General features: G+C 36.5%; 1 protein-coding gene across 2 annotated transcripts; it reads right to left on the minus strand.

Moving 5' to 3' along the window:
- Positions 1-31: 31 nt before the first annotated feature.
- Positions 32-27,010, minus strand: LOC108672837 (guanine nucleotide-binding protein G(q) subunit alpha). 2 transcript variants are annotated; one of them, XM_018160578.2, is made up of 8 exons: positions 26,552-27,010; positions 14,082-14,266; positions 12,548-12,702; positions 10,535-10,663; positions 9,504-9,633; positions 8,997-9,150; positions 7,325-7,432; positions 32-4,127 (listed from the first exon to the last, which is right to left on the minus strand). In XM_018160578.2, the coding sequence occupies exons 1-8, from the start codon at positions 26,667-26,669 to the stop codon at positions 4,045-4,047; spliced, it is 1,062 nt and encodes a 353-aa protein (XP_018016067.1). In that variant the 5' UTR covers positions 26,670-27,010; the 3' UTR covers positions 32-4,044. The 2 variants fall into 2 exon arrangements, with proteins under 2 accessions (XP_018016067.1, XP_018016068.1); XM_018160579.2 differs by lacking the exon at positions 10,535-10,663 and adding an exon at positions 11,028-11,156.

Here is a 27,010-nt window from a genome sequence, read left to right on the forward strand (position 1 = left end):
AAGAATGAAAATCATGAAAATAAAAGAGTAATTAGTTTCAATAAATATTTATTGGGAAATCAGAAGGGGGCAATTGATGCAGATGTGTGTGCGATGTAGAGGCACTCGTGCCGCAACGCTCATGGGAATGAGCGATGGATGGCACGCGAGCCCCGAGCGGCCGAGCGCTTAGCTGGGGGGAGACTGCAGCGTCGGCTGCACAAGCAAGGGGCACGGAAGCGGGGCCTCGGCGGCGCTTCCACACAGCTCAAGTCGCACACGCAACGCATCGAGCCAATCAAGAAACAATATACTTTGGTACAATAAAAAACTATCGAATTTGCTTTTGTGAGTACAAATGCAAAAAATCCAAAAATAAAATAACTCAAGATAAACATCATAAAAATGATACAATAAAGGTTTTCTGTACAAGCTACAAAATGGTACCGATGCAAGTAAATGCATAGGCCTTGGGAGAGGGGAAGGTGAGCGCCCATACACTCCCCTCTCACTAAGATGAGACATGCTCCTAAGAGGGCAGACAGGTAGCATAGACTCCTGCCAGTGCTGGCTTAGCAACTTTCCTAAGTTGACGCGCACATTAGAAGGCAGTTACTAACTGATGCGACACAAGGAGCAACGTAATGGTGCACAACAGGGCTCAGCAGCAGCTACTAAACAAAGCTTTTGAAGAGGTTATGCACAACAGAAGGGGATGATTAATATCAAGAGCAAGTGATTAAAAAGGCTACGAGGAGCTAAAGATTGAGTGACGCGCCTTTCAGAGGCTCTGAGAGATCAGGGACGCCTCTAGAAATGTAGTAGCCGAGAGGTTGGCGCTGCTTGTAAGCACTGCACGGCTATCGATATATTTGGGGCATACACGACAAGTGCCGTGCACGAGGCGCATGGAAGAAAACGAGTCTTGATTACCACACCAGGACAAGACAGCGTTATCAGTAATAAAGTAAGAAACAATCACTTGAAAAACCCCTATTGTCTTACTCCACAGTCGAGGGTGACAATCGACGGTAGTAATTTCTCACGCCAAAAAACATACTAGGGCGCTCCATATTGTCACCACTCGCCAAACCAAGATGCTAAATAACATAAGGACACCTACATACAACATAAAATACACGAACATTAGAAAATCCAACACAGCAAGACTTTCGTCATTCTCAGTGGGACTTCTGAACGATGTCATGAGCCGAGCACTAGAGGTCCGGCGCGCTCACTCAACACTCCGCGCCTGTGCAGTCAATTAGAGGCGCCGAGCAAGTCCAAATGAAGAGGAAAATTCTACCATCAATCCATTACAGTCTGTTACGTCACCAACCGGTACAGAACCAATTACGTTAGTTCAAGTTAAGAAACAAAATACGAGTATGTGTGACCGCGGTCTGGTGCATATTAATGAAGAAATAACCTATTCTTTGAAATTCTAGCAAACATTAGTACAAGCAACGTTGCACCTGAATGTAGAAAACAAATGCGCTCACATCTCTTCTTACACTATGGAGCTTCATTCAGATCGTAAGGATAACTATCATCATTTCACCTACTGTTTCATCATTGATAAGAGTTCAAATCACCCAAAATGCATCCCATTCAGTGCACCATAAATATGACAGTATAATTACGCACTGCATTTCAGTAAGGTGGTTACACCAAAGGAATCTGAAACGTCGCTCCATCAGAAAGACTTGAGAGACACTAATTCTGCAATCTATGTTCGAGTCACTTCATTTCACAAGTTCACCTCAAAGCTAGTTGATCATCACGTAAATTGCCTAACACGAGCTGTGGCAGTAGAATACATATGACCAAGTAATGTCGTATTTAGTAAGACTGAAACGTACCAATAGCATAATACGCCCAAAAAATCAATTCTGTAATGAGAACAGAGTTGAAAATCAACAAAAAAAAAGCCCTTTAACGTTATTACTGTACACTATATATATATAAAGCATCTTTTTCCGGAAAAAACATTTACCGAAGCCAGACGAAGGAAAAAGTATAGACAAGGTAAAGACATTATTCGTACGCGGAATGAGACAGCATTAAAAAATGGCGTCGAATGCTATCTTGCTGATAAAGCCTAAATCCTCCAATGACAGCAACACAATTAAATAGTCAATAATATATAAAATTGTGATCAAAGTCAACAAAATAACTAAATGCTTAGAGGTAACACACTATCACCCAACCACCAACATCGTAAAATGAATTAGTATAGAAGAGTCTGGGACGACACATAGCTAAACGGAGGTGTCACGTGGGTTCAATGGCAAGGCTCTCAGCACAACAGGAGCAAATCATGAAGCTGGTGTGGATTTGGCACAGAGTTTAGTTTATTTACTACACAAGGGACGCGACAGTAGAGCCGCCCAAATCAAGCTATGAGTTCAGAACACAGAACACGATGCACTCTTCGGAGACCGACTGGCGTACACGAGCGTGGCAAGGGACAATTGAGAAAAAAAGATTATAGTTCATGATCGTGATAGGGCAAGTGAGACAGTACGGGGAGTGTGTAGCAGGACTAGCAGCACACGAGTGGTGGTTGTGTTGGTGAGAAGAAATGAGCACAATGAAGAACACCAAGTATTTCACTGCCACAGGGAATGCACGGATATCTCCAGCAGCCCACACGCACACGCTAGCACATACACTCGCACAGGACGCGCTCACGCTACCTAGGTACCATCACGCTGTACAAGCAATAAAGCAAACAACAGAACTAGCAACATCACAAATTTTCCCTCCACGTTAATAGTCCAAAAAAATACTGAAATTTACATAAAAGGAATATTCCCAACTCAGCTAGAATGACTGAGTTTATAGGTTCATGTGACAGTGTTACGATCTTGACCACAAACACAGAAAAGCATAGTAGAATTGAAATTGAATTGGAGTGAGAGCAAGCGAATAGTGTCGAGTAGAATTCGCTGACAACTGATTTGATGACTTCGTCTAATCGGTGGTCTTTAGTGGAGAAATAACACCTCTCAGACCAAATTGTTGCATAGTGATGACTAGCTATGGTGTCAATATAATGAGGCTGAAAAAAATGCATCGAAATGTAGCAAAGTATTGGCGACATGGAAGATTCAAGGAACAAATGATGAAGTAGAGGTTAATTCGAAACAAAAAATATTAGGACAACAACTGTGCGTGTGCGGCATTAGCTCCAGTAGACTAGGAAAAATAGAATACAACACACTGCACTCACTGCTTGCAGTTCTCACAAAACAGGATGTGCATCCACAATATAAAACGAAATTCCAATGGGGGAAACACCTTGAACGCTATAGTGCAGCAGCAAAAATTTGACAAATTTAATAGAGAAATAACCCTGAATAATCCCAGGGTTCATTAGATAAAGAAAAATGCATTAACACTGTTATGTTGTTAACCGCTGTTGGGTCATGCGGTTACTGTGGTCAAAGCACTTATAGTGGGAGACGCATGGCGCGCGTCTTACCTAAGATCTTTGAAGAGGCTATTGAGAAATGCACTTAAAAAGTGCTTCAAAAACAGCAATTCATCAGAATTGCAACAGAAGGTTTATGAAGCAATGCGATACCGCGACTATCTCCAGTTAGGCTTGACATAGCAAGACTTCTTATATGGCTTAATGAAGTCAAAAACTGCGGTCATATTAAAACCAATAGCAGTTACCCATTCTCATTCACACCAATAGCTGTGCCCTAGAGAAGCCCTTGGCAGTGACCCAGCGAGGCCATTGGCAGTGGCTCAAGTCAGCTCTTTAAAGCGGTGGACCAGTGCAATAAACCATGGACCAGCAACGTGTAACCCAGTGAGGCACGTTCAGTAACCACATGGAGGCATACAGTAGCAGCCCAATGAATCCCCTTGCAATATATCGGCGAGGCTTTTAAGCAATTGTCCAATGATGCATCTATTAGTGACCCAGTGAGAACTCTTGCAGTGGGTCATTGAGGCTTGTTGCAGTGGCTCTAGAAGTCCCTTATTGTGGCTTAGCGAGGCCGCAGGTTCAGAAAGATTTGCATCGCAGAAGTCGTGGCGTGCAACCAATCTTTACACAAGATTGTACTCTTTCAAGTTCAACTGAAGGATCGTGTCTTTCACGGCCGCAAAGACGAATCGAATATTGTCCGTGTCTGAAAAATGCCAAAATGATTAGTAAGCAGCAACATTACCCAATGCACACACTGAATAACTATTACTCAAAAGTTCGTGTCTGATGCTTAAAATTTTCAGAAATTAGTGTTGAAGAGAAATAATATCGTAAGCTGGCATTAAATGAGAACTTATACTTGGCTAAGTTAAGTGCACCAATATCTCGTGATGATTGAATTAGTTCGTATCTAGACTAAAAAATTAGATCGGAAGCGTAAGTTATGACCTACACATAGAGGTTTAGCCAAACAATTATTTAGAATCTTCAAATAACATCAAAATGATCAATCATTCGTTTTCAATCAACAGACAGGAACTTACCTCCGACAGTGTGAGAGTCCCGACTTAAGAGCATGCAACCCATGCAAGAAAAATTCAGTAAAATTCGTAAAAAAAAAATCAATAAGTGAAGATCATCATGGGGCAACAACGCGCATGGGCAAAATAAAAACTGGAAAAATAGGCTAAGTCCAGGAGGATTGGTTTTCGAAATTAAGAACAGAAACAACGCAGCAGGACTGGGCTTCAAGAACTGTTGATGCAATGCTATTAATAAAAGAATACAAACGTGTACCGTAATCTAAAGTAAAATTTTGTCCAAATATTACAATAAATATAATGAAATGATTGTTCAGCATGTAATAAAGGTAATACGTTAGATTACGCAGATCTCTAAATTGCTAAAATTTTAAATTCTTATGGTCATAATCTGCTCGTTTCATGCTCACAAAAATTCGGAAATGATAATCAGAAATGAAAGCAAGAAGTGTAGGCTGAAGACAGGGTTGGCCATGATTAAATCAAACTGATTAAATCATGCGATTAAATATTTTTATTTTTGTATAAAAAATTATTTTTTTTCTTCATTTTTTCGATTTTTATATTTTTTATTTATTAAAATATATTGAGTGGCAGTCTTTAATTTATTTTGAGGCATTGTTATTCACGGTTTAGTGTAAATTTACTACGACAAATTGGAATATAACCCTGTTGCCTTTAGTGTGTATTACGTTCCAATGAATTGTATATTTTTGGTACAGAGGCATCAAGTGTTGCAATACATTGTACATAGCTAGCAGCTTAGCTAATTCTTATAAGACTATAAGTAATCTTCAACTAACTATTTGACTATTTGTTATATATTAATTACATTATACAATTTACATTACATATGTTATCTAGCTTATATAAGAAGGGTTGGTTGCGATTGTATTGACCTTTTCAGCGTTTAGAAAGATTTTCCACACTAATATGAGTATACTTATTAAAATATTTAATTTCAATCTTCAAATATGTGAATTTATAACTAGAAAAAAACAATTACAATTATAAAACTATATATAAAAGAATGGAAATAAAATGTTTGAATTGTGTTAATTTCAAACAGTGTTAGCTTTTCTCATAACATAAGTCTCGTTTCAAGTCGTTTGAGGTTGGTTTGGTTGTTGTTCAGTTTATGTTTAATCTTGATTTATTGGTCTGAATCAAATGGGAACAGTGCAGTCAGTCACTACTAGTCGGTGTATTCAGAGGGTAGAGTCTGGTAGATTTATAGGACATAAAACAAGCAGATCCATTGATAGTGTTGTGCACTGTGCTATTAGCTACCCATCTGTTATGTGACTCTTCAATGTTTAAAAGATCTGCATTCCTGAAGTGTTGTTTAATATTGAAGCCAGTTAAATGGTCAATATTTAGCTCGTTACCTTGCTCCATACAAACTTTACAAAGCTAATGAATAGACTTATCAATAATGGTTACCCAAAGTCCAAAAGTGGTAAACACCACCGTGGCCATTCTTGGAGGCAATAACTGCCCTATTTAGCCATCCAAATACAGTTATTGTTAGAAGGTTAATCGCATCATAAAAAATAAAATAAAAAAACTGAAAAAGAATTGAAAAAATCATGAAAAATAAAAAATCAATTTTTTATTTTTTTCAAAAATCTTAAAAATCACCAACCCTGGCTGAAGACAACACCCGAAGTTGAGAAGACAGAACACTACTTGAAGCGCAGCTAACTTCAGCTTCCTGTGTGAATTTAGCTGATCACTCAGCACTTAGAATGATTCCCTACAATATATTTACAGAAAAACGCGTCGTGGTAGCCAGGAAACACCATCATTCAACAGTTACTAGTTATTCAACTAGTATTAGACTGGCACTAATATAAGCTTTAGAAATGTACAAATTTTAGCAAGCAAATTACACTCTAAATCAAATCAAAACTCATGTTAGTGCATGCAGAAAGAAAAAATAATCAAACATTAGAAACATTCGACACAGATACTATAGACATATTAGGAGCAAGAAGGGAGGCGGAGAGTCTAGCTCAGGCCAGGTTGTATTCTTTGAGAGCATTTTGCATAAGCGTGTCTTTGACGGCACAGAACACAAGCTTGATATTCTCCGTGTCTGTAGCATCAATCGAGTTGCAAGAAAATATGAAGCCATTCAAACAATACGAAACAACATACCAAGAACATTCCACGATGTTATTAATATGCTTACTAAGCATTTGATGATAGAGCGATATACTGAGTGTTAAAAGAATAAAGAGATTAACCATTGAGGGTCGATATTTGAGGAAATTTTTTTATGAGAGGACAGTGTTATCCATGCAGCACATTCAAGAGAAAACAAAATAGGAGGAGAATGAGTGTCCTAGAAGCTGCAAACAACATGCAAAAGAACGGAATTTTAAATCACAAAACAACTACGTAGTAGACATTTAACAGTATATCATGCATCCACAAACATCAATTAAGTAAATCACTAAGTATCAGTATGAATGCTTGAAAGACAATATTCTGCGTATTAAGAACTAAAATTCTCATTAATCAAACAGCACAAGTCCAATGCTCAAAAAGCATTCAATAGATCAGACCTATATTATAATGTCAGTTTTTTCCTTTATTATGAATAGAATAATAATGCTCACGTTGGGCGAGAATAAGAATAAGTCAATAGTCAAAAGCAGTAACCCCATCTGCTCTACATGGTTAAGAAAACATGGACTGAAACAGAATCACGATTACACTCGGAAAACGAACAAAAACAAACTCCGGAAAAAGCAAAGCAAAGCAAACTTACCTGAGCTGTAACAACGCACGCATACGTCGAGACCAACTACGACTAAGAGAAGCAATACAAGGAAGCAATACAAGGAAGCAATACCTGTGGCACATGTGAAATGCGAATAGATTATTTTGTCAGGGTCAGGGTTGAGGTCAACAAATATCCTCAAGATGAACTCGCGTGCAGCGATGGCGTCCTTTACTGGACCTGTAAGAAGCAAATAGCAGTAAAGAATACAACTAATGATCCGACTAAATACTTTGGTCGAACTATTCAACAAATGATTCAACTACAGAAGCTGATATGAAACTACAACGGCGCAAGAATGTACAGGGATCCAATAACAGTACATCTTCGATCGAGTATCAATGCATGATTGACTGTCAGTAAATAATTTTTCACACGTCAACAGTGATGCGTTATTAATTGCTGTCATACAATCGTGATCTTGAAGTTAATTTGATACATTGGAGCTTTATTTCTAAAAACATTTCAAAACCTGATAGTTTCTGGGAACCTTAATTCAGGGTCCAGCAGTGCAGATTTGTGGCAAGCATTGCCAGAGTCAGGATTAATCAAACAGTAATTAGAAATTAAGCAACCAAACTTCACACTGCAGGGAGTGAAAAATGCAATCACTCCGTCAAAAATTACATAGCACGCACGTCAACATACCGCGTAACTCGGGTTTACCAATCTCTTGATAATGCAAAGGGGGTGAGCAGTTGAAAGCTATAAATGTCGCTCGAAGATGTCAATATATATCAAAAAAGTATTTAGTAGTTGCCATGTTAGAATACGAGTGGCGGAGACACACGAGATCGAAGTTGTTTATTGTATTTTCTGGCGACCATTACGACCTTTACAAAAACTAATATTTTTAGGTTAAAATACTGGAAGTTAGAGCCCATATGAATACTGAACAGAATACTTAAATAATAAAACTACCAGTACAAATTACGCAGAATTTTTCAACAGTATCCAGAGCGCTCATAAAATCTCATTAAAAACAATTACCAGATAAAAAACTATAAATTCAAAGACACAACCTCAGTAATTTAAACGCTAACCTTTCCCTTACTGAAGATGATAATTATTTTAATCATTGGCGTTGAGTTACATAGCCATGGACATGCTATTACATTATACACAAGCAAGCAATTTACGTGGCAATCGTTCGTGACACATTGTCAGCATTAACCTCTTTTCTACTGATAATAACCTTGTTACCAGGTATTTAGTTATAATCATTAATGATAGATAATATAGCCGTAGACATAGCGTAACACGCGCGAGGGCTTTACGTTGCAATCATCTCTGACCTGTGGCACATGTGAAATGAGAATAACACATGCGGTCAGGGTCGGGGTTAGTCTTGAGATAAATCTGTAGGATAAACTCCCGTGCTGCAACGTCATCTTGTTTAGGGCCTAATATCATCCAGAGCCGCAGTAAAAAACCCACATTGTATATCTTTTAATAATATTTATCTTCATGACGTCTTGCACAGAAACATTCATTTTATCAACAGCTTAGGTTGTTGGATACCTTTACCTTTACTAAATCCACTAGGAGCGATATCAGAATATATTAAAAGTACTTAGGACAAACGCCAATCTTGATCTCAATTATCCTCGACGCAGAAGGTTCAACTTGGTAGTCAACTACTTCCATTCTTATGCTTTTTCTAGGTAGTTCTGAGGGTTAACCGGAACTTTACCAAAGAAGAAATTGAATTGCAAAACTTCTTTGAAAAAAAATGGCCACTTACCGTCATATTCGGGGAAGTAGTCCACTAGATGAGAGTGCAAGATCTTCTCCTCGAGCAAGTCCTTCTTGTTCAGGAAGAGGATGATGGACGAGTGCAAGAACCACGGATACGTGATGATCGTCCTGAATAGCGCCTTCGACTCCTCCATGCGGTTCTGCCAGGCAAGCAAGAAAATCAATTCTCAAGTAAACGAGTATCCCTACGGAAATGTCATGTCAAAGTCATTGCAAATGTTAGCACAGACTATTATAAACTGATAATGAATAAAATATAAAGTTTTGTCCTAAAAAGAAATTTACTTGTGAAATGAAGCTGGTGCTCATCCATCTTTTTAATCATGAAACAGTAAGGTGCACTCACCAGCCCCCTGCAGGCAGTATGGGCTAAGAGACAAATGCCACATTCAAATTGTTCAATTCACCCTTCACCCAACGGCACCGTGCATGCAATGCTGTTTGGCGATGCATGCAATTCTTTTTGGCGATGAGAAGCCAACCTGATAATTACCTCATTATCAGATTCAAAAAGAATCTGATCGTACTCAGAGAGCGCCACCAAGAAGATAATGGAAGTGACGTTCTCGAAGCAATGAATCCACTTCCTTCGCTCTGACCGCTGCCCACCCACGTCGACCATTCTGCAACACCCCCAAACCTCTTTATAATTCAAGAATATTTTTTAAAAAGCTCAAACTTTATAGAGTACAAAAAAAAAGCCAAGTCTTGTATAAAAATATTTTCAATATATCAATGCACAAAGAATTCAGTAATTCAACTGCAGATAATATGAACTCTAGATCAAGTCTAAATATCTCTTCAATTGCGCGTTAAAGTGGACATGCCCTAAAGATATTGACGACACTCGTGCTAAAGGAACGTAAAGTTAAAAGATGCAAGACGACTCGGACATCTACCCACACAAACATTGACCTGATGCCTCAGTTACTAAAACATTGACATCAAAGTTAGGCTGAAATGATATCACTTCATTTCTGAATCGCAAATTGCAACAAAAAATTCAAATTTTGCAATACGTATCTTGCAACAAATTACAGTGAAAGGCATGCAAAACGGACAGCAAGGATTTTGATTATTTCAAATAAAAATTAATACTCCATTGGAACTTATATTTCCAACTTTTATTGGACACATAAAATTAACTTGATTGCGAACACAAACATTGCTTGTTCAAAGCAAAAACTTATAATTGAAGTCAGTAAAACAATAAATTGAACATGCAAGACGTAGCAGTTACACAGCCAAGCCTTGTAGGTCTTGTGAAACTAGAGCTCAGACTCGGATAGAAACACGAATAAATAGTCAACTATTGCCTTACTACAAAGCTACAAAAAGGAGTATTTTATAAATAAGAATTAAATTAGGAGCTCAAAGCCATGAATCATTCCATGAATAAGCTACAACTAAGATGAGACAATGAGCAGCACATGGCACAGTCTGATGTAGACGCCGGTCTCATTGTAGGTTACTAGTCTTGTGAGTATAACAGTACATTGCACTGAGCAGCTGTTGGGACTCTACCTAAAGATGATCGAGTCCAGATCAAAGGGATACTCAATGATGCCTGTGGTGGGTACTCGAGCTCTCAGAATATCCTGTTCCGTAGGCAAGAATTCAGGGTCAACAATTCGTTCCAAATCATCGAGGTAGCTGGAACAAAGAAAAAGAAAAACATGCCACTCAGAGTGCTATGAGAGTAAAATGATCAAATACGGTACAGCATGAATGACATCCACAATAGTAATTGGAAGGAACAAATAAAGAATGAGTGCAGAGAAAAAAAAGACAAACATGCCAAGATCGCAATAACGAAAAAGAGTCTACGTAATAGAATCATGGCAATAAATACTTCCTAACGTGAAGAGACAGAAAACAAGAATGAAAAAAATAATAGACAGCACGGCAGCGGCGGCAGCAGCAGCACGAGCAGCAGCAGTAATTTTACAACAAATCGTCTGTGGCTAGAAGCTAACATGAAGCCATGCACCACGGCACAGCCACGTGCCTACCTTACCTAAATCTGATCTCTTCCAGATCAAAAGGGTATTCTATTATACCAGTTGTGGGGGCTCTCACTCTAAGTACATCTTGTTCAGTAGGCAGGTAGTCAGGAGCTGCTATGCGGTCTATACTTGATAAATAGCTGGGAAATGAGCGAGATGGCAGCGTTAACACATCACACATCACCCATTATTTCAGCCAACAGGAGCATCAACATAAGCAGTTGTTTTCATAAAGCTTCACTGGCCGTTGACAACCGCAGAGCAATTAGTATATTGAATAAGACTAGATGATGAATGAATACAATTATTTGAGAATGAACTTACACTTCAATCTGAAATTTGAAGTCCCATTTGTAAAAAAAAATAAATAGGTACATAAACTCGTAAGCATACCTAATCAAAGGCACAGAAGTTTAATATTCTGTTAAGAGTTATGAGTCTGTGGTGTCACTGAGTTAAAAATTATTAGTGTGATAAATCTGGTTGCGATTGAAGTCTTTCACCAAAAATTCGCAAAGAATTATTGAAATGGATCCACCAAGAATTAGCAGATGAAATGCTTATAGAATTCAATGTTTCCTGTTGCTTCGGCACTGAAGAGTAGAATACAATACACTTGGTGGTTACAAAGCAAAAGTGAATGAAAGAGAACCAAAATGTTCCAAGACTTTAATCACCGGCTCAAGGAAATATAATGTATCTTCAAAAATAGTGATAAGCATATGCGCGTGTTGGTGTCAGACAAGAAGTGTGATAAGAATGGTTAAGATTAGTAGAGACTTGTTGATCAAATCAAATTCTAATAATAAGTTACCACATCATTAAGGCTTTTAAAAAAAGATCTGCAGAAATCAAAGAGTCAAGGACAGAAACAAGAAAATACTGTGGAAGTATTGCTCAAAACTGCTAAGATTATTTTTAAAATAGTACCTACATTTACAATATGAACAGCATTCACTGTTAACAAATAAGAGCCTTGAAATGACATTGAGATACCTTAGGCTCTCAAACCTGTAATAATTGAGCACTCGTATTAATAAATTACACATCACAGAAAAAAACCTGGGATCTATGGATTAAATTCAGTTTATACTTGTTCAAGAAATTCTTAGATTTATCTTATCAAGATTAACTGGCAGAAGGCACTTCAACATATTTCAGTGAATAAAAGAATCATTAATGGCATTTTGACAGGAAAAATGCATAAGAACTTACCAAAGCAAAACTAGAGTTCAAACGATTCTAAAAATTTACCTATTCATGACGTAGATACAACACTTGCAGTATTATGGTATCAATAATAATATAATCATAATAACTAAAAGAAAGCTAAATTACTCTAATGAATATAGTGATGCAAGGGTTGGTAGAATTTGAAATTGCAGTTTTACAAACAATTTCATCCTCAAGAATTTTACAGCAGCAAGTTATTTTTTTGCAACAATAAACACTATTCAACATGAGTCATAATTTGTACACTAATGGCAAATAGCTAAAGAGGATGGGAGACATAAGATCTTATCCCACTTACTACTTAGCAGAGTCAGTGAGCTGATACTCTCTACGCCGGTCATAGCAGTCCTGTATGCCCGGATCTTGCCATAAGCTTCTGATGGCTGTTATGTAAGGCTCCTCAAATGTTGTCACATTCTCGTACACCTTTGACTTTACTAGAGTGGCATACTCCTGAGTATGAGAAACAACAATTGAAGTAAAATACCATAGTGGCTTCAGAGCATTATAGAACAAAAAACATACAACAATGGGCTAGAAAGAACTAGTTAAATTACTCAATTACAATTACTCATTCACAAGATTTGTGATGATGATGAAATTATATTTGAATTTGAAATATAATTTGAAATAGTAAAGAAATGCAACTTGTATCTCATGGAAACAGATTATGTAAGATACCATAAAATGGGGTAACTTAGACTCCCGGGGTAACTTAGACCATTTTTCGTTTTTTTTTTAACAGAAACACCCAAAACTCAAAAAATATTTGACATAGAAAAATTTAGTCAAGGGTCATTAAAGGCCTAATACTGAGGCTGCGTAACACAATAGAAAGATTTAAAAAGTTTGCATATCTAAGAGGTTAGAAAATTAAAAATGTGACCCACAAAAAAGAGCTATTATATAAAGCCTGTTGGAGTACCCCCTCCAATTTTTTTTATTTTTTTTTTGTAAAATAACTCCAGGTTTTGAAGCATTGTAGTAGAACTCTTCTAGTTACATATGCAACTGACAAATTTTAGGAAAGTGTCATAGTTTGCAAATGGGGGGCGCCACCCCACAATGGGGGAACTGAGACCACCCAATGTCAGCCCTGACGGAGTAACATAGACCAGCTTGGAAATTAATTTTAAATTACCATATATAACATATTTCATGTTTGATACACCTGTTAATGTTTTTTCTTCATGTTTCAGACTCTACAGAGTCTTGTATATGGTAATTTTAACTTAATTTCCAAGCCGGTCAATATTACCTCTTCACGGCTGACATTAGGTGGTCTAAGTTCCCCCATTCGGGGGAACCCCCCATTTGCGCCCTCCATTTGCAAACTATGACACTTTCCTCAAATTTGTCATTTGCATATGTAACTAGGAGAGTTCTACTACAATGCACCAAAACCTGGAGTTATTTGGAGTTATTTTACCGAAAAATATAATTGATTTTACCACCCAGTCTAAGATACCCCAAGAGCTGGGGTAAATCATTTTTTTTTTTTTTTTTGAAATTACAGAAAAACTATGAGAGGCAGGAGCCAGCAATTTATGGTGAGTGAACCTAGAGTATAGACCTGTATTTTGCATGTTTCAATTCAAGTTTAATTTAGCTAGTAAAAAAATGGCCAGCATCATTTAAAAAAAAAAGTAGTCTAAGTTACCCCATTTTAGGGTATGTGTGGGATTTCCACTACATGCTGACAATTTTTTATTCAACGGAAATAATCTGATTAACAAATAACAACAGAGAAGTCACAGAGTTATCTACCAAATGTTGTTGAAACCTCCCTCTGAGCCATATAACTTTGATAAAAATGAGCAAGATAATCTCACTTGATTTTGTGAGTCCCCATAGGAGATATTCAAGAGCTTCATAGCATCCACCATGGACTGCATGGCCATGAAGATATTTTGGTAGACCAACTTGATGAAGCCTCTTTTGTCATCATCGGAGTAGCCTGAGCCATGGATGATGCGCATCTGTTTGATGAAGGTTGATTTGCCTGACTCTCCAGTCCCTGCAAAACAGCAAAGACATGAGTTGTATATACAGCAAAGAAAAATGCTTTCATTAATTGTGATTTGAAGAAGATAAAAAAAACTTGTATTTCCCTTAAGTGCAGAGATTATGTTTGATTAATATCTCCCTTATAAAGTGATTTAAGAAAAAATAGGTTAATTGAATATCTTAACATATCCTAGGTTATATGAAGTTGAGATGTGGTCATATAAGATAAATTCTTATGCATTTCAACAGCAGTTGAAACGCATTTACACAGTTACCAACCATGAAAAAATTTTCCTGAAAAGATGTTGCTGGATAATTGAACTTATTTTGGCAATGACCATACAAAAAGTTTGGGCATTTGTATCTACTCAATGTACCCATGGTAATGAAATCAAGTTTCAAGTATGAATGTATGTATGATGGAACCGCAGGTAAATATAAAGTTCTGTGTTTCAACAGTCAGTGCGAAATGTAAATGAAAGTATACTGTACAAAATTTACTCATTACTTTGACATTTCTCTCTAAAAAAAATTCCCTTATTCAAAATCAAATATATAGCTTTTTCTTAAGCTGCTATCCAGCTTCTGTCATACATTAATTCAACACTGCTAAAAATAGCTATTGTGTAGAAAATTTTGCTTCTAAAATAAAAATGCTACTGAAAAATTCTAATAGGGAACACATTAAAATAAATCTATTCATTAAATGAAAACTTATACTTGCATCGAATTGAACTAATAATGGAATCAATTAAAAAATTATGAGTCTAAAATATATACTAGCACAATTTTTGGGACGACCAAACATCTAATGATGTGGGTAAATGTTCTCTAGCCACTGGTGCCAAGAAGATTCAGAGATATATTTATATATTGACACTCTTATTTACATACTTTTATGGTCATACTATTCCTTTTTCTATTCATACTTTTATGGTCATGTTATTCCCTGTTTATTTCTATTCACAGTTTTATGGTCATGTTATTCCCTTTTTATTCTTAATAATACTTCTATGGTCATGCTATTCCCATTTTATTTTTATTCATAATTTTGTGGTCATGCTATTCTCATTTTATTTTCATTCATACTTTTATGGTCATGCCATACAAATTCAAATTAGTAGCAACAAAATCATGATATTTATTTATAGCCTTCCAAGTTGGTAGTATGAATCAATAATTTAGGGAGAAAAAATTCAAATAAACTAATATTTTGACAATATATTTATTACAAATTCAACTGAACACTTAACATGATTAATTTGAGTATTCTAAGCAAATTCGGAGATCTCAAATCCTCAATTTCTAGATAAAGACACTATACAGGAAATCATGTTTGATACGGTAGTGCATTTAGCAGAGAGGACAGAAACTAAGTTTTCTTTTAAAAAAGAAACAAGAATAAGATAATATTTTCTGCAAAGAAGCTTATGTCAAAGCCACATAAACTTTCATACAACCAAAACCATAAACAATGCCACACTTTCTGAAAACCTGTTAAATAAATTATATATCAAAACATCAAGAAGCTGAAATTTAAATGGAACACTTGTGCAAGGTTGACTCATGTTCCAACTTTTGAGAAAATTCACTATATTTCTTCATTGTTCAATCATAGGATAAAATGGAAGTTCAAGACTTGTCAGAAGTGGTGAGGTATATACATAGTACCACAAAAATCATATCCACAAATCAAGCACTTGCTATCTTGGAGAGAAAAATTGTCCTTGCTGGATTGTCTGGGATGCTGGCTTCAAGATGTTTAGAGGATAGTATCCATCTTTATTTTCTTCCCTGATGGCCTTGCAAGGAGCTGACTTTTCTCCTTTCTTTTTAATAATATCAGTTTGCATTTCAAGGTCTACTGGCACTTCATCCAACGTCACTTGTGCTTTAGAAAAAAGAAACTTGCGGCACTTGCACTTAAGAAAAAATGTGTAGCAGATGGCAATGTCCAAAGGATTTCTTCTCCAGCAGCGAGGAAGATACTTTTTATATCCAAAAATTATACCGCTTTCCACGAGAAGATTTTTGCTGGGCAAGTGAAGCTCCGCTGCAGGAGGAGACTCCAGTGCAATGATTTGAATTTTAGACTCCACAGTCCCCAACCAATCCACATTTGTCTGAAATAGAAATGACCACTACTTGGTTCATGTGCAATCTACCCTCTCAGCTGGTTAAAAGCTCTAGTGCTTACTGACATCCCACTTGTTGGAAATCAATGCCGCATATACCAAGTTGAGAGTAACATGGAAGTGCTTGGTAGGTATGTGCACAAAGTACACACAAATGTAAACAATGCGGGCAAAATGGCGGACAGCCACTTTTTGCATCGGCGCGCGAAAGGTATTTAATTTTGAAAGTTCCACCCAAATGATTGCTTAATTTGATTGACTTGTGTTTGGAAACGAACTAAAAAAACTTGAACTATGATGACACCATTTTTTTTTTTTCAAGAAATGTCTATCAAGTACATGTACCTGCTTAGCTGGGGTGTGCAAGGGGTAAGATTTGTGATAGAAATAAACATTGATATCATATTTTGAAATTAATGAAAGATAATTTGAAATCAAGATTATAGTTTTTAGAGCATGCTCTCAAAATTTCAGAGCTCTGCAGCCATTCTGACAGTTTTTCTACCATGTCCTGTCGCACAGTTTACGTTCAGTTCAGTCATGAGCCAGTGAGGTACGCTGGTCCTGAACTACTGCCGAGACTGAGACATGAGATGAGACATGAGACAAGACATGAGATGAGGCATGAGACAAGCTACGAGATGAGACATGAGATGAGATGTGAGATGAGATGCGAGACGAGACACGAGACAAGACATGAGATTGGACATGAGACGAGGAGATGAGACATGAGACGAGACGTGAGATTGGACATGACACGAGGCATGAGACGAGATTTGAGATGAGATGTGAGACGAGACATGCGACAAGGCATGAGACAAGGAGACAAGCATGAGACGAGATGTGAGACAAGAAATGAGATTGGACATGAGATGAGACACAAGACGAGATGAGATGAGGCACGAGACGAGATGAGATGAGGCATGAGACGAGATGAGACGAGATGAGACGAGGCACGAGACGAGATGAGATGAGGCATGAGACGAGATGAGACAAGGCATGAGACGATATCAGATGAGGCACGGGAGGAGATGAGACGAGGCATGAGACAAGGCACGAGACGAGATGAGATGAGGCTTGAGACGAGATGAGACAAGGCACGAGATGAGATGAGACGAGGCATGAGACGAGATGATGAGATGAGGCACAAGACAAGATGAGATGTGACATGACGATAATGGTCATATTTAATATTATTATTAATATCAATATTCACTAATATTTATTATAATTAGTTAAGAATTAATATTAATAAAAATTAATCATATTATTACTAGTAAATTTTATTTGTGTATTCTATTTAATTTCATATTTTTACGCTCAATTATGAGGCCAAGACCATGAAACTGAAATTTATTCCATCCAATTCTGCCTTTAAGTTAAGTTATAGCATTCATATCTAGCAGTTGCACCCATTTCCCCCACCCACCTGCAGTCAAAGTCTCAACCAAAATGTTTTATTCTAGTTAGAATAGATAGCCTACAACATAAGCTTTCCAATTGTACTAAAAACTTTGAAATTGGCTTATAGGAAACCTACAAATGATAGTTTTTCCAAAAAAAGTGACAGAAGTTGGTCCATTTTTGCGGTATAATTGAAAATAAGAAAAAATTAATATCTTTTTCATTTTTAAACTTACTTAATTCATACTTATATGATATTTTTCTAAATTTTTTTCTCTTTTCAGTGGTGTAATTTTCATTACGATCAAAGGAAAAAATTTTTTTGTGCACATAGCTATGCTTGGTTCATCCATAAATTGACCCTCAAAGAGAGTTCTCTGGCATGCTGGAGAGTAGTGTGAGGCATGGCTAGGAAAGTGTCATAGTTTGCAAATGGGGGGCACCACCCCACAATGGGGGAACTTAGACCACCTAATGTGAGCCCTGACGGGGTAACATAGACCGGCTTGGAAATTAATTTAAAATTACCATATATAACATATTTCATGTTTAATACACCTATTAATGTTTTTTTCTTTACGTTTCAGACTCTACAGTCTTATATATGGTAATTTTAACTTAATTTCCAAACCGGTTGATGTTACCCCATCACGGCTGCCATTAGATGGTCACATTTTGCCCATTTGAGGGCGGCGCCCCCCATTTGCAAACTATGACACTTTCCTAAAATTTGTCTTTTGCATATGTAACTAGAAGAGTTCTACTACAATGCACCACAACCTGAAGTTAATATTGAAGCCAGTTAAATGGTCAATATTTAGCTCATTACCTTGCTCCATACAAACTTTACAAAGCTAATGAATAGACTTACCAATAATCGTTTACCCCAAAATCCCTAAGTAAAACACCACCTTGGCCTGTTGGCCATTATTGATGGCAATAAGTGCCCTTTTTAGCCATCCATTATGATCCATATACTGTTATTGTTAGTTAGGCTAATTGCAACATAAAAAATACCACTTCAAAAAAACAAAAAAGTTGAAAAAATCAAAAAAATCAAATAAATCAAAAAAATCATGAAAAAATCAAAAAAATCATTGATTTTTTATTTTTTTGATTTTTTTAAAAAATCAAAAAAATCGCCAACCCTGCTCAGTATTAGGCCTTTGATGGCCATTGACAAAATTTTTCTATGTCGAATTGTTTTTGAGTTTTGGGGGTTTTTGTTGAAAAAACGAAAAGTGGTCAAAGTTACCCCGCCGGTCAAAGTAACCCCATTTTATGGTACATCCTGAATAAAATGACAATGATTGGATTTGGTAAGTATTTTATGAACCTCATTTATAAATGGTAATGGAAATGTCCCTACTATTTCAGAAACTGTTCTTGAATACACTCGTGAAAACTAAAGTTCTGTAATCAATGGAGTCTTTGAAATGACAGAATCGTTAAATTTAATGTATTCAGCTATATGAGCAAGATCATCTATCATCATTGGAGCTGTAAGAAAAAACTCATTGATTTTGATGTGAAAGAAATTTTTTTAATTTAAAAGAGATGCAATACACAATTTTTAGAAATACGATGCTAAAATTAATTATCTGTGTTAGAATTCAATAGCTGTTATGCTTTCAGAATCAATTTGAAAAAGTTGGTACCTATTTAGAATTTATAATTTTACAAATTGCATAATGCAATGCACAAATTCAAGATCACCTATGAGTTTGAATTTAAATCTCATGACTGGAGAAGATTTCAAAATTTACTGTACTATGTACTTTTTGTCCTTTTGATGAACCAAGTTTATTTAGGTTCTATATACCGTAATGGGTAGAACAATGCAACATTTAGCAGCCATCCAATGATAGGTTGACATTCAGCTCTAGATAATGCTAATTAATGGTGTAAAAATATTGTGGTATTTGCATCATCCAAAAGTTTCAATGCAAAGATTTTTATTTAAAGGATGTTAAATTGCTTTGCAATTATTTAATCCCTCTTATGGATATAAATATATATCATTTGATTCATTTTAAGAGCATTTCATGAATCTGCATTTGAATATTTCCTATGAATAAACCAAGTCAAAGTAACAAAATAATTTGTTTGAATTTTAGATTTCTACAAAAATATTTCAAACCTCTATCAGAAATAACATAATTAATCAATCTCTTTCACTAATATACAAATGATAGTGGATTAGTTGGACTTGGATACCGTCAACAATGATCACTCCACTTGTCCACTGTCCACTAGATTATGCCCGGGAGGAGGAAATAAAGCTATATCAGTTGCATGCTGGCTCTCATGACATGTAGTTCCGCTCGCCTGAATTGCGTGTTTAGTGTGCATCATGGAAAACTCAGCTTTGCAGCGTGGTTGTAATTACTTTATGAAGTTTAGTTCATTGTGGTCAACCTAAGAGACAAATCTTCAACTAACTAATACTTTTTATAAGTATAATTGTTGAGTGCAAGGTGCAGGCATGCAACTTCCAAGCATGGTGCAATTCTATAGGTTATTCAAAAGAACCTGGTCTTATGTCATTTTGAACCGATCGACACTTCTTTACGGACCAAGGACCGATCATGTAACACAACCTTACCCGGCAAAAGCTTTCTTGCTTCTGAAGAAAGGGGCGGTTCGTCAGCTGAGCTGACACTGGCCGTGGGCGGGCCTTATTTGAATTTGAACACATGCATCCATTTGAAATCCTAGACCCATAGGGCCATAGTATATGAGTCAAAGAGCCTAAATTTTTAATATCTATATAAAAATGTACGTTTCTGCATCGATTATAATGCTGTTAACATTAACAAACTTTGAAGTATCTCTAATGCAAGAAATACTTGCTTAAACAATTTTATTTTCATTATAAGCGACTGGATGCAAAAAATTGGTTGCAAGAACCAACACAGCCCGGAACAACAGTAATTTCGATTGATGTTAATTTCTAAATTAAAATGTATTTAGCCAGTATTTCTTGCTTGCATCAGAGATACTTTCAAGTATTTAAATGTTAACAGCATCAAAATCCACGCATCAAAGAACAGCATCAAAGAACTGAAAGCGATTTGAAATAAAAAATGACAAATGAATCGATGGCGCTTTCTGGCACCTTCTGTCACAGCTGTTCCCAGTTTCAGTGCATTTTTTTAGCATAAGTTGCCAATTTGTATTTAATGTAGTCTTCCCTTGTTACAAAACTTACAAAATAACCTTGAATTATTGATTGCTAATTTCTTGCATTAGGTAAATGTTTATGATTCAAATTGATCATAGAAGTTGTACCCATAGAAGTTGTACCCATAGAAGTAAAATTACCCATAGAAGCTTCACATATTACAGATGACAGCGCTAGCAGCGGCAAACAAATGAACTACTTTATTGTTAGTATCTTCAGTCTTCACTAATAATATAATAATATCGTATTCTGTTTAGGTCCGGTCTCTTAAAGTGTTCCAGCATCATATTTTCCATTACTAATTTTTCAAATGTATTGACTTGTGTTGCAGTGAGATATTGAATTGTTCAAATTCTAAACAAAGGTGGCACGCCCGTATTCAGATGCCAGCGCTAGCAGCAGCCATCAAATGAACTACTTTATTGTTAGTATCTTCACTAATAATTTATTAATATCGTATTCTGCTTAGGCACAGTCTCAAAATGTTCCAGAAAAACTTTTCTGGTACAGCAAAATATTGCTTTTTTTTGTCTCCATGTGTTCTTGTGTGTGACGTCACCGTGAGACGACATACGTCACCGTTTGTGACGTATGTAAACATATGGCTAGCAGCCTAGCGTGAAGATGGGAGTCCAGTTCGGCATTGAAATGGATGGTTATTTGTGAATAATATTTTCGATTGTGATATTATAACATATTTCTCATTGTGAAATAATTTTGATTGTGATATTGACACTTGAAAGATATTCAACATTTGAATATCAAAGTTCTAACATCATGAATTACGAGGTAAGAGTGTAAGGACTTAGCAAAGCTAGAATCATGGCCGCTTAACCGATGTCATTGTAATTTTTTACGTCATTGATATCATTGTGGAACCAACGTAAGTAACTAAGGAATTTCCCAGTTCAAATATTTATTGATTTATTACTATCAATTTCGAAACTCCACATATTTCTAAAAGGAGTAGTGATGAGATCATGGGGATGGGGTTGAACTGTTGAGTTTAGACCATTACAACTTGCAAGAGGGGCCCAAGGGCCAAGGGCATGGTGCCTTGCGAAGGGTTAAGACCGACGCAGGGCGGTGGACCGACAAGTACTCACAATAATTCCCTGCCACCATGCTTCCAAGTGATTACTTTATAGAAATTGAGCAAGTTATCATTCATGTTTTAAGCCTTTAAGAAGTTCATATTTTTGCCTCAAATAACGTTTGATTGAAAATTAGTCTTGGTGGGTTGAAATAATATATGATCCGTCAAAATTAGAATTCCATCCTGCCAGCAACCATGATCATTCCAGTAGATATGCACTGGGCTCTGGGCTGGGATCATCAGTTGCATGCCAGCTTTCTTTGTGATATGTAATCTCACTCCCATGAATTGCATGTTTAGTGTGCATCATGGAAAAGTCTGATTGGCAGTGTAGTTGTAATTACTTTATGAAATTTAGTTCATTGCAGTCAACTTAAGAGACTAATCATCAACTAACTAATACTTTTTATAAGTCAAGCTTTAATTGTTGAGTTTAATTACTTTATAGAAGCTTAACCTTAGTATACCCATATGAGATATATCATGCGTGTTTTAAGCCTCCAAGTAAGTTCTTTTTCTTACCTCAAATAACGTTGTTAGATCAAAAAACTAGTCTTGGTGGATTGGTAATAATATAGCTATGAACCTTCATTATTAGAATTCCATCCTGCCCTGGGGCTATTTTCATTCTTAAGAAATATTTCCTTTCCACTGTCCAGGGTGCAGAGGGTGGATGCAGCATTGCCAATATATGGGTTTTAAGCCCAAAGCGTCGCCAGCCAATTTCAAGATGCATCGCCGGGTAATTTTTAATGAAAAGCCATTTATGCTGAGTAATTAAAAACTATTTACAAGCAACCAACGTATTTACAAGGTGGCATGCACATGTCACCCCAAATAACTAATTTTACCCTAAAAACAGTCTGATTGTAGAGCAAGTGTCAACTAAACATGTGATAATGCAGTCTGACCACTCTAATGTGACCGCACCAGGACCTACTTAATTGTAAACTTGATGTTTACATTTTTTTGGTGGGAACTCCTCTTAACTGATTTCCAGAAAGCTTCACTGCATCCTGATCCATCCAACGGACCAACATACTGGAAACCTTACTTTTTTCTAAATAGTTGGCCAAAGACTGACATTAAATGCAAGAATTTCAATCTAAACCAGGTTTCATAGTGTGGCAGGAGTCGTTGGAATTTCAACGACTTTTTGTAAAGTTAACGACCATTTTTTGGTAATTACAATGACTCCAAACCTGGATTGATAGTTAATTTTATATATTACAACGACTATGAATAATGTAATACACGATATTTTTGGAAAATAATACACTGACTGCTATCACTCAGGTATTTTTTTGGTTTCAGATCATCAGATGCCAGTAACGCCACCGCTTGAAACAGAAATGTACAAGACAGCATCGCATCCGCCGATTATCAGTCACAAGTTTACAAAATTCTGGTTCTGTCTGTCCTATGTGTTAAAGCTTGGAAGAAAAATCCGACAGATGGCGCTGGTCATTGACTTCTTTTCAAGTTGAAACTTGACTACAATAAAATTTTCTGTGTGCCTCTTCTGTAACCTTCATACCATTGGTACAAATGGAGGTAGTTTTTGCACAAAGAGCAAAATTAATCACACAATTATAACCAATATCTACCGATCACAACAATATCCAGAGAAAATTTTAAACTATTACATTCGTAACATGCTGACTGAATGTAGTATAGTATCTTCGGCATTAAATAAATAGGCCTGGATAGGCAAGTAATATGTAATAGGATGTAGCAAGTAATAAATTTCTAGACCTCAAACTTGAAGGCTTAAAGTCGATGTTCTATTCAAAATTTATTCCTTCCCTATAGATTATAGCTCTTCTCGTATGAATGTCTAATGATCAGCCATATAACTTGAGAATGCAGCGGTAATTCGAAAAAATATTGCTATCTGAACGACTGAACACATGCGAAAATCTTTAGTGAGTCCGAGTTCTTGAGTTTATTAAGATTTGTTCAGCAATTCGGAAAGAATTTGTTCGCCAATCGCCACAGGAAATTCTTGCACGTATTGCTGTGTGGCATGTGATTGGAGCTGAAGTTATAAAATTTATCACAAGCTAAACACATCAGATTAATTATTTCATTTCACGCGCAAAGTTTCATTGAAATATGCTCAGTAGATGGGGATAATAAAATAGATCTGGTCACTACCACCATGCCACGTTACCTGCTGCAAAAATGTTCGAAGTGTAATTTTGCTAGAAGGAAAGCACTAGCAAATGATTTTAAATGATCAGTTAAAAGCTACGAAGTGCAATTTTTTCAACTAGATAAGTATCGAAATCACGAAACCATGTTGACCAAACCAAACGGAGCAGCATGGGCAGAAATGTATTGTTTTTATATACGATTGAAGTTCATTGAATAGGTAATTGGGGGGAGCTTTTCAGCGATGTTGGCCGCAAAATGTTCCGCGTAAATCGCGGTGTGCTGAAAGAAAAGCTTCTTAATGAAATCGATGGTGAGAGTGATCCACTTGTGGAAAGCTTAACCATGTCAAAAAGCGATACCGTGTTTGCTCTTGAATGTTCTTTCATTATAAAGCTCTCGAGTGCATCTTCTCCCCTTGAAGTACTGTAAAATGGGGTAACTTAGACCACTTTTTTTATTATAAATGATGCCATTTTTTTACTAGCTAAATTAAACAAAATATTCACTGACATTAGGATGCGGGCAAAGAACAAGTACGCGCGGAGCAAAGTCTTGGATAGGACAAAGAATTTGCCCAAAACTTGTCCGTACATAAAATGAACCTTCATTAGTAATGTCATGGCGGAAAAAGCATTTACAGTTTCTCTAAAATCACTTATATCTTGAGAGCTAACTTTAACAATTTTTGATGGCGAGTTCAGGTACGGTAGTCTAGTAGGAATAGTTCCTGAAAATAAAGTTAACTTGAACTTCTTGACCAAAGAAAGCCCTTTTATTAACCAAGAATGTTGTCGTAGCTTGTTATACATTGCACAAGCTTCATTTGACTATTCTGTGCTTTTTTTTAATTTCAAGTATTGCCGATTACTCTAACATATTGGAATGTGCTGCATTGATGTCTTATATTTTATTGTCAGGTGCAGTTGACAACGCTAAAAAGGAAGGAATTCGATGCAATCCGCATAGGATAAAGAGTTGAAAATGAAACAAAATTAATACCTTAGTTTTTGTATTTTAAAATGAGTTTGCCGTTCCGAGACAGCTGCGCCCTCCGTATTTTAGGGATAGGTAGCTTGCGTTTGATTACGCGCAATATTTACGTAGGTATTACTATCAGAAGCGGTCGCCGGTCAGACCGTCACCGTCAGTGTTCAGGAGTAAAGATGGCACGGTGCTTGGTGTAAAGAAATTAAACCATTAATGCATTATACCTGTGGTGTGTTGCATATTAACAATAGAATTTACAAAACCTTGAGGTTATTTTCTTATTAACGATGATTTGTTAAGTGACGTGTGACCAAACGACTAAGACACCTACTGACTAACGACTGGAAAACCTACCGACTAACAACTGGAAAACCTACCAACTAACGACTGGAAAACCTACCAACTAACGACTGGAAAACCTACCGACCAACGAGTGGCATGTGGATTTTCAATGACCAGATGATCCCTGAGATACTATTACAACAACTCTTGTGCCACACTATGAAACCTGGAATCTAAATGTGTCAGCAAGATCTTCTGAAGGCGTAAAATTTGCTACTCAAGCGTCGCCAAAGATCTTGCGATATTAAACCACTCTCTGCAGTCTGCACAGTGGTCCACTGTAGCATGGAAACTTTAATGAGATGGCAACTTTAGTGGCTTTGATAATTGGCCTAGTGATTTATTGATGTGATTTCAATAACAAACACCTTGAGGCATAGTGGCAAACCAGAGCTTTTTTAGAATCAGTTTATTTTTAGTTTCCTCATTTACCCATGATTTAAACCAATTTCTTAAGTATGATAATGCTGGTATCCAGGATACTGTACTGTTCTACTTATAAGACTCAGAAATGAACTTGAGGGAGAGTCTAAAAAACTCTCTGCTTTGCCACTATGTCTTGAGGTACATTTCATGATCAAATTCATCAAGGCATTTTCACCATTTCATTGAAAATTTTTCATACAGGCTAGCCTACCTATATCCTAGAGGTAAAAACCTTACAAACTAAACAGTAGGCTACATTGATCAATGGTGATGTAGTAAGATCATTGAATTTCAATTTTACTGTCATCAAAACCAATTACTTATGCAATTTCTGGTCAAAAAATCTGATTTTTAAATTGTATATACAGAGATTTAGGATAGCAATATCAAACACATTATAGGCAGGCAGGTAAAGTTTGAGTTTGAGCCTTTAACGTGCAGGACTTATCCTCCACAATCCTGAGGGCTGAGGCTATAATGAACTGGAGTGAAACAAAAATGGATGTAAATTATATGATTGCCTAAAAAATTTGAGGGAGTAAATATCATTTTACCAAAACTTACCCAAAAGTAACAATTTAAGTTCTCTTCTGGCATCTCGTTTATCTCGTCGTAATTGGCGTTCAATTTCTTGGTTTATTCGTTTTTGTTCTTTTGCTTCTTCACTCAAACAGCACGCCATGTTAACTTAACTAACAAAACTTAAAACACTAAAAACTACAAACCGCACAAACAAAACGAAATCTTAACCTCTTTTTGACGTAAAGAAAAAATAGTTCCGAATCATTACTGCTGCATTCACAAGATTCATAAGCAACTGGGTGGGGACAGGCCGCTGGGTGACTCGCGTACGATGAAAAATACTCCAATACTGAAGAACATCAAACTTCTTCAGGAGCTTTTATAGCAGCTTAACCGCACTCCGAACAAGCTCACAGACCAGCTCAGACCAGACTTGAAAGGTTTCCTAATCCAATCATAGCTAAAGACTTTGCAGGTTGTTCTGTTGGGACAAAAATTCTA

The sequence above is a fragment of the Hyalella azteca genome, unplaced genomic scaffold, assembly GCF_000764305.2.
Source record: "Hyalella azteca isolate HAZT.00-mixed unplaced genomic scaffold, Hazt_2.0.2 contig15387, whole genome shotgun sequence".
Classification (NCBI taxonomy): Eukaryota; Metazoa; Arthropoda; class Malacostraca; order Amphipoda; family Hyalellidae; genus Hyalella; species Hyalella azteca.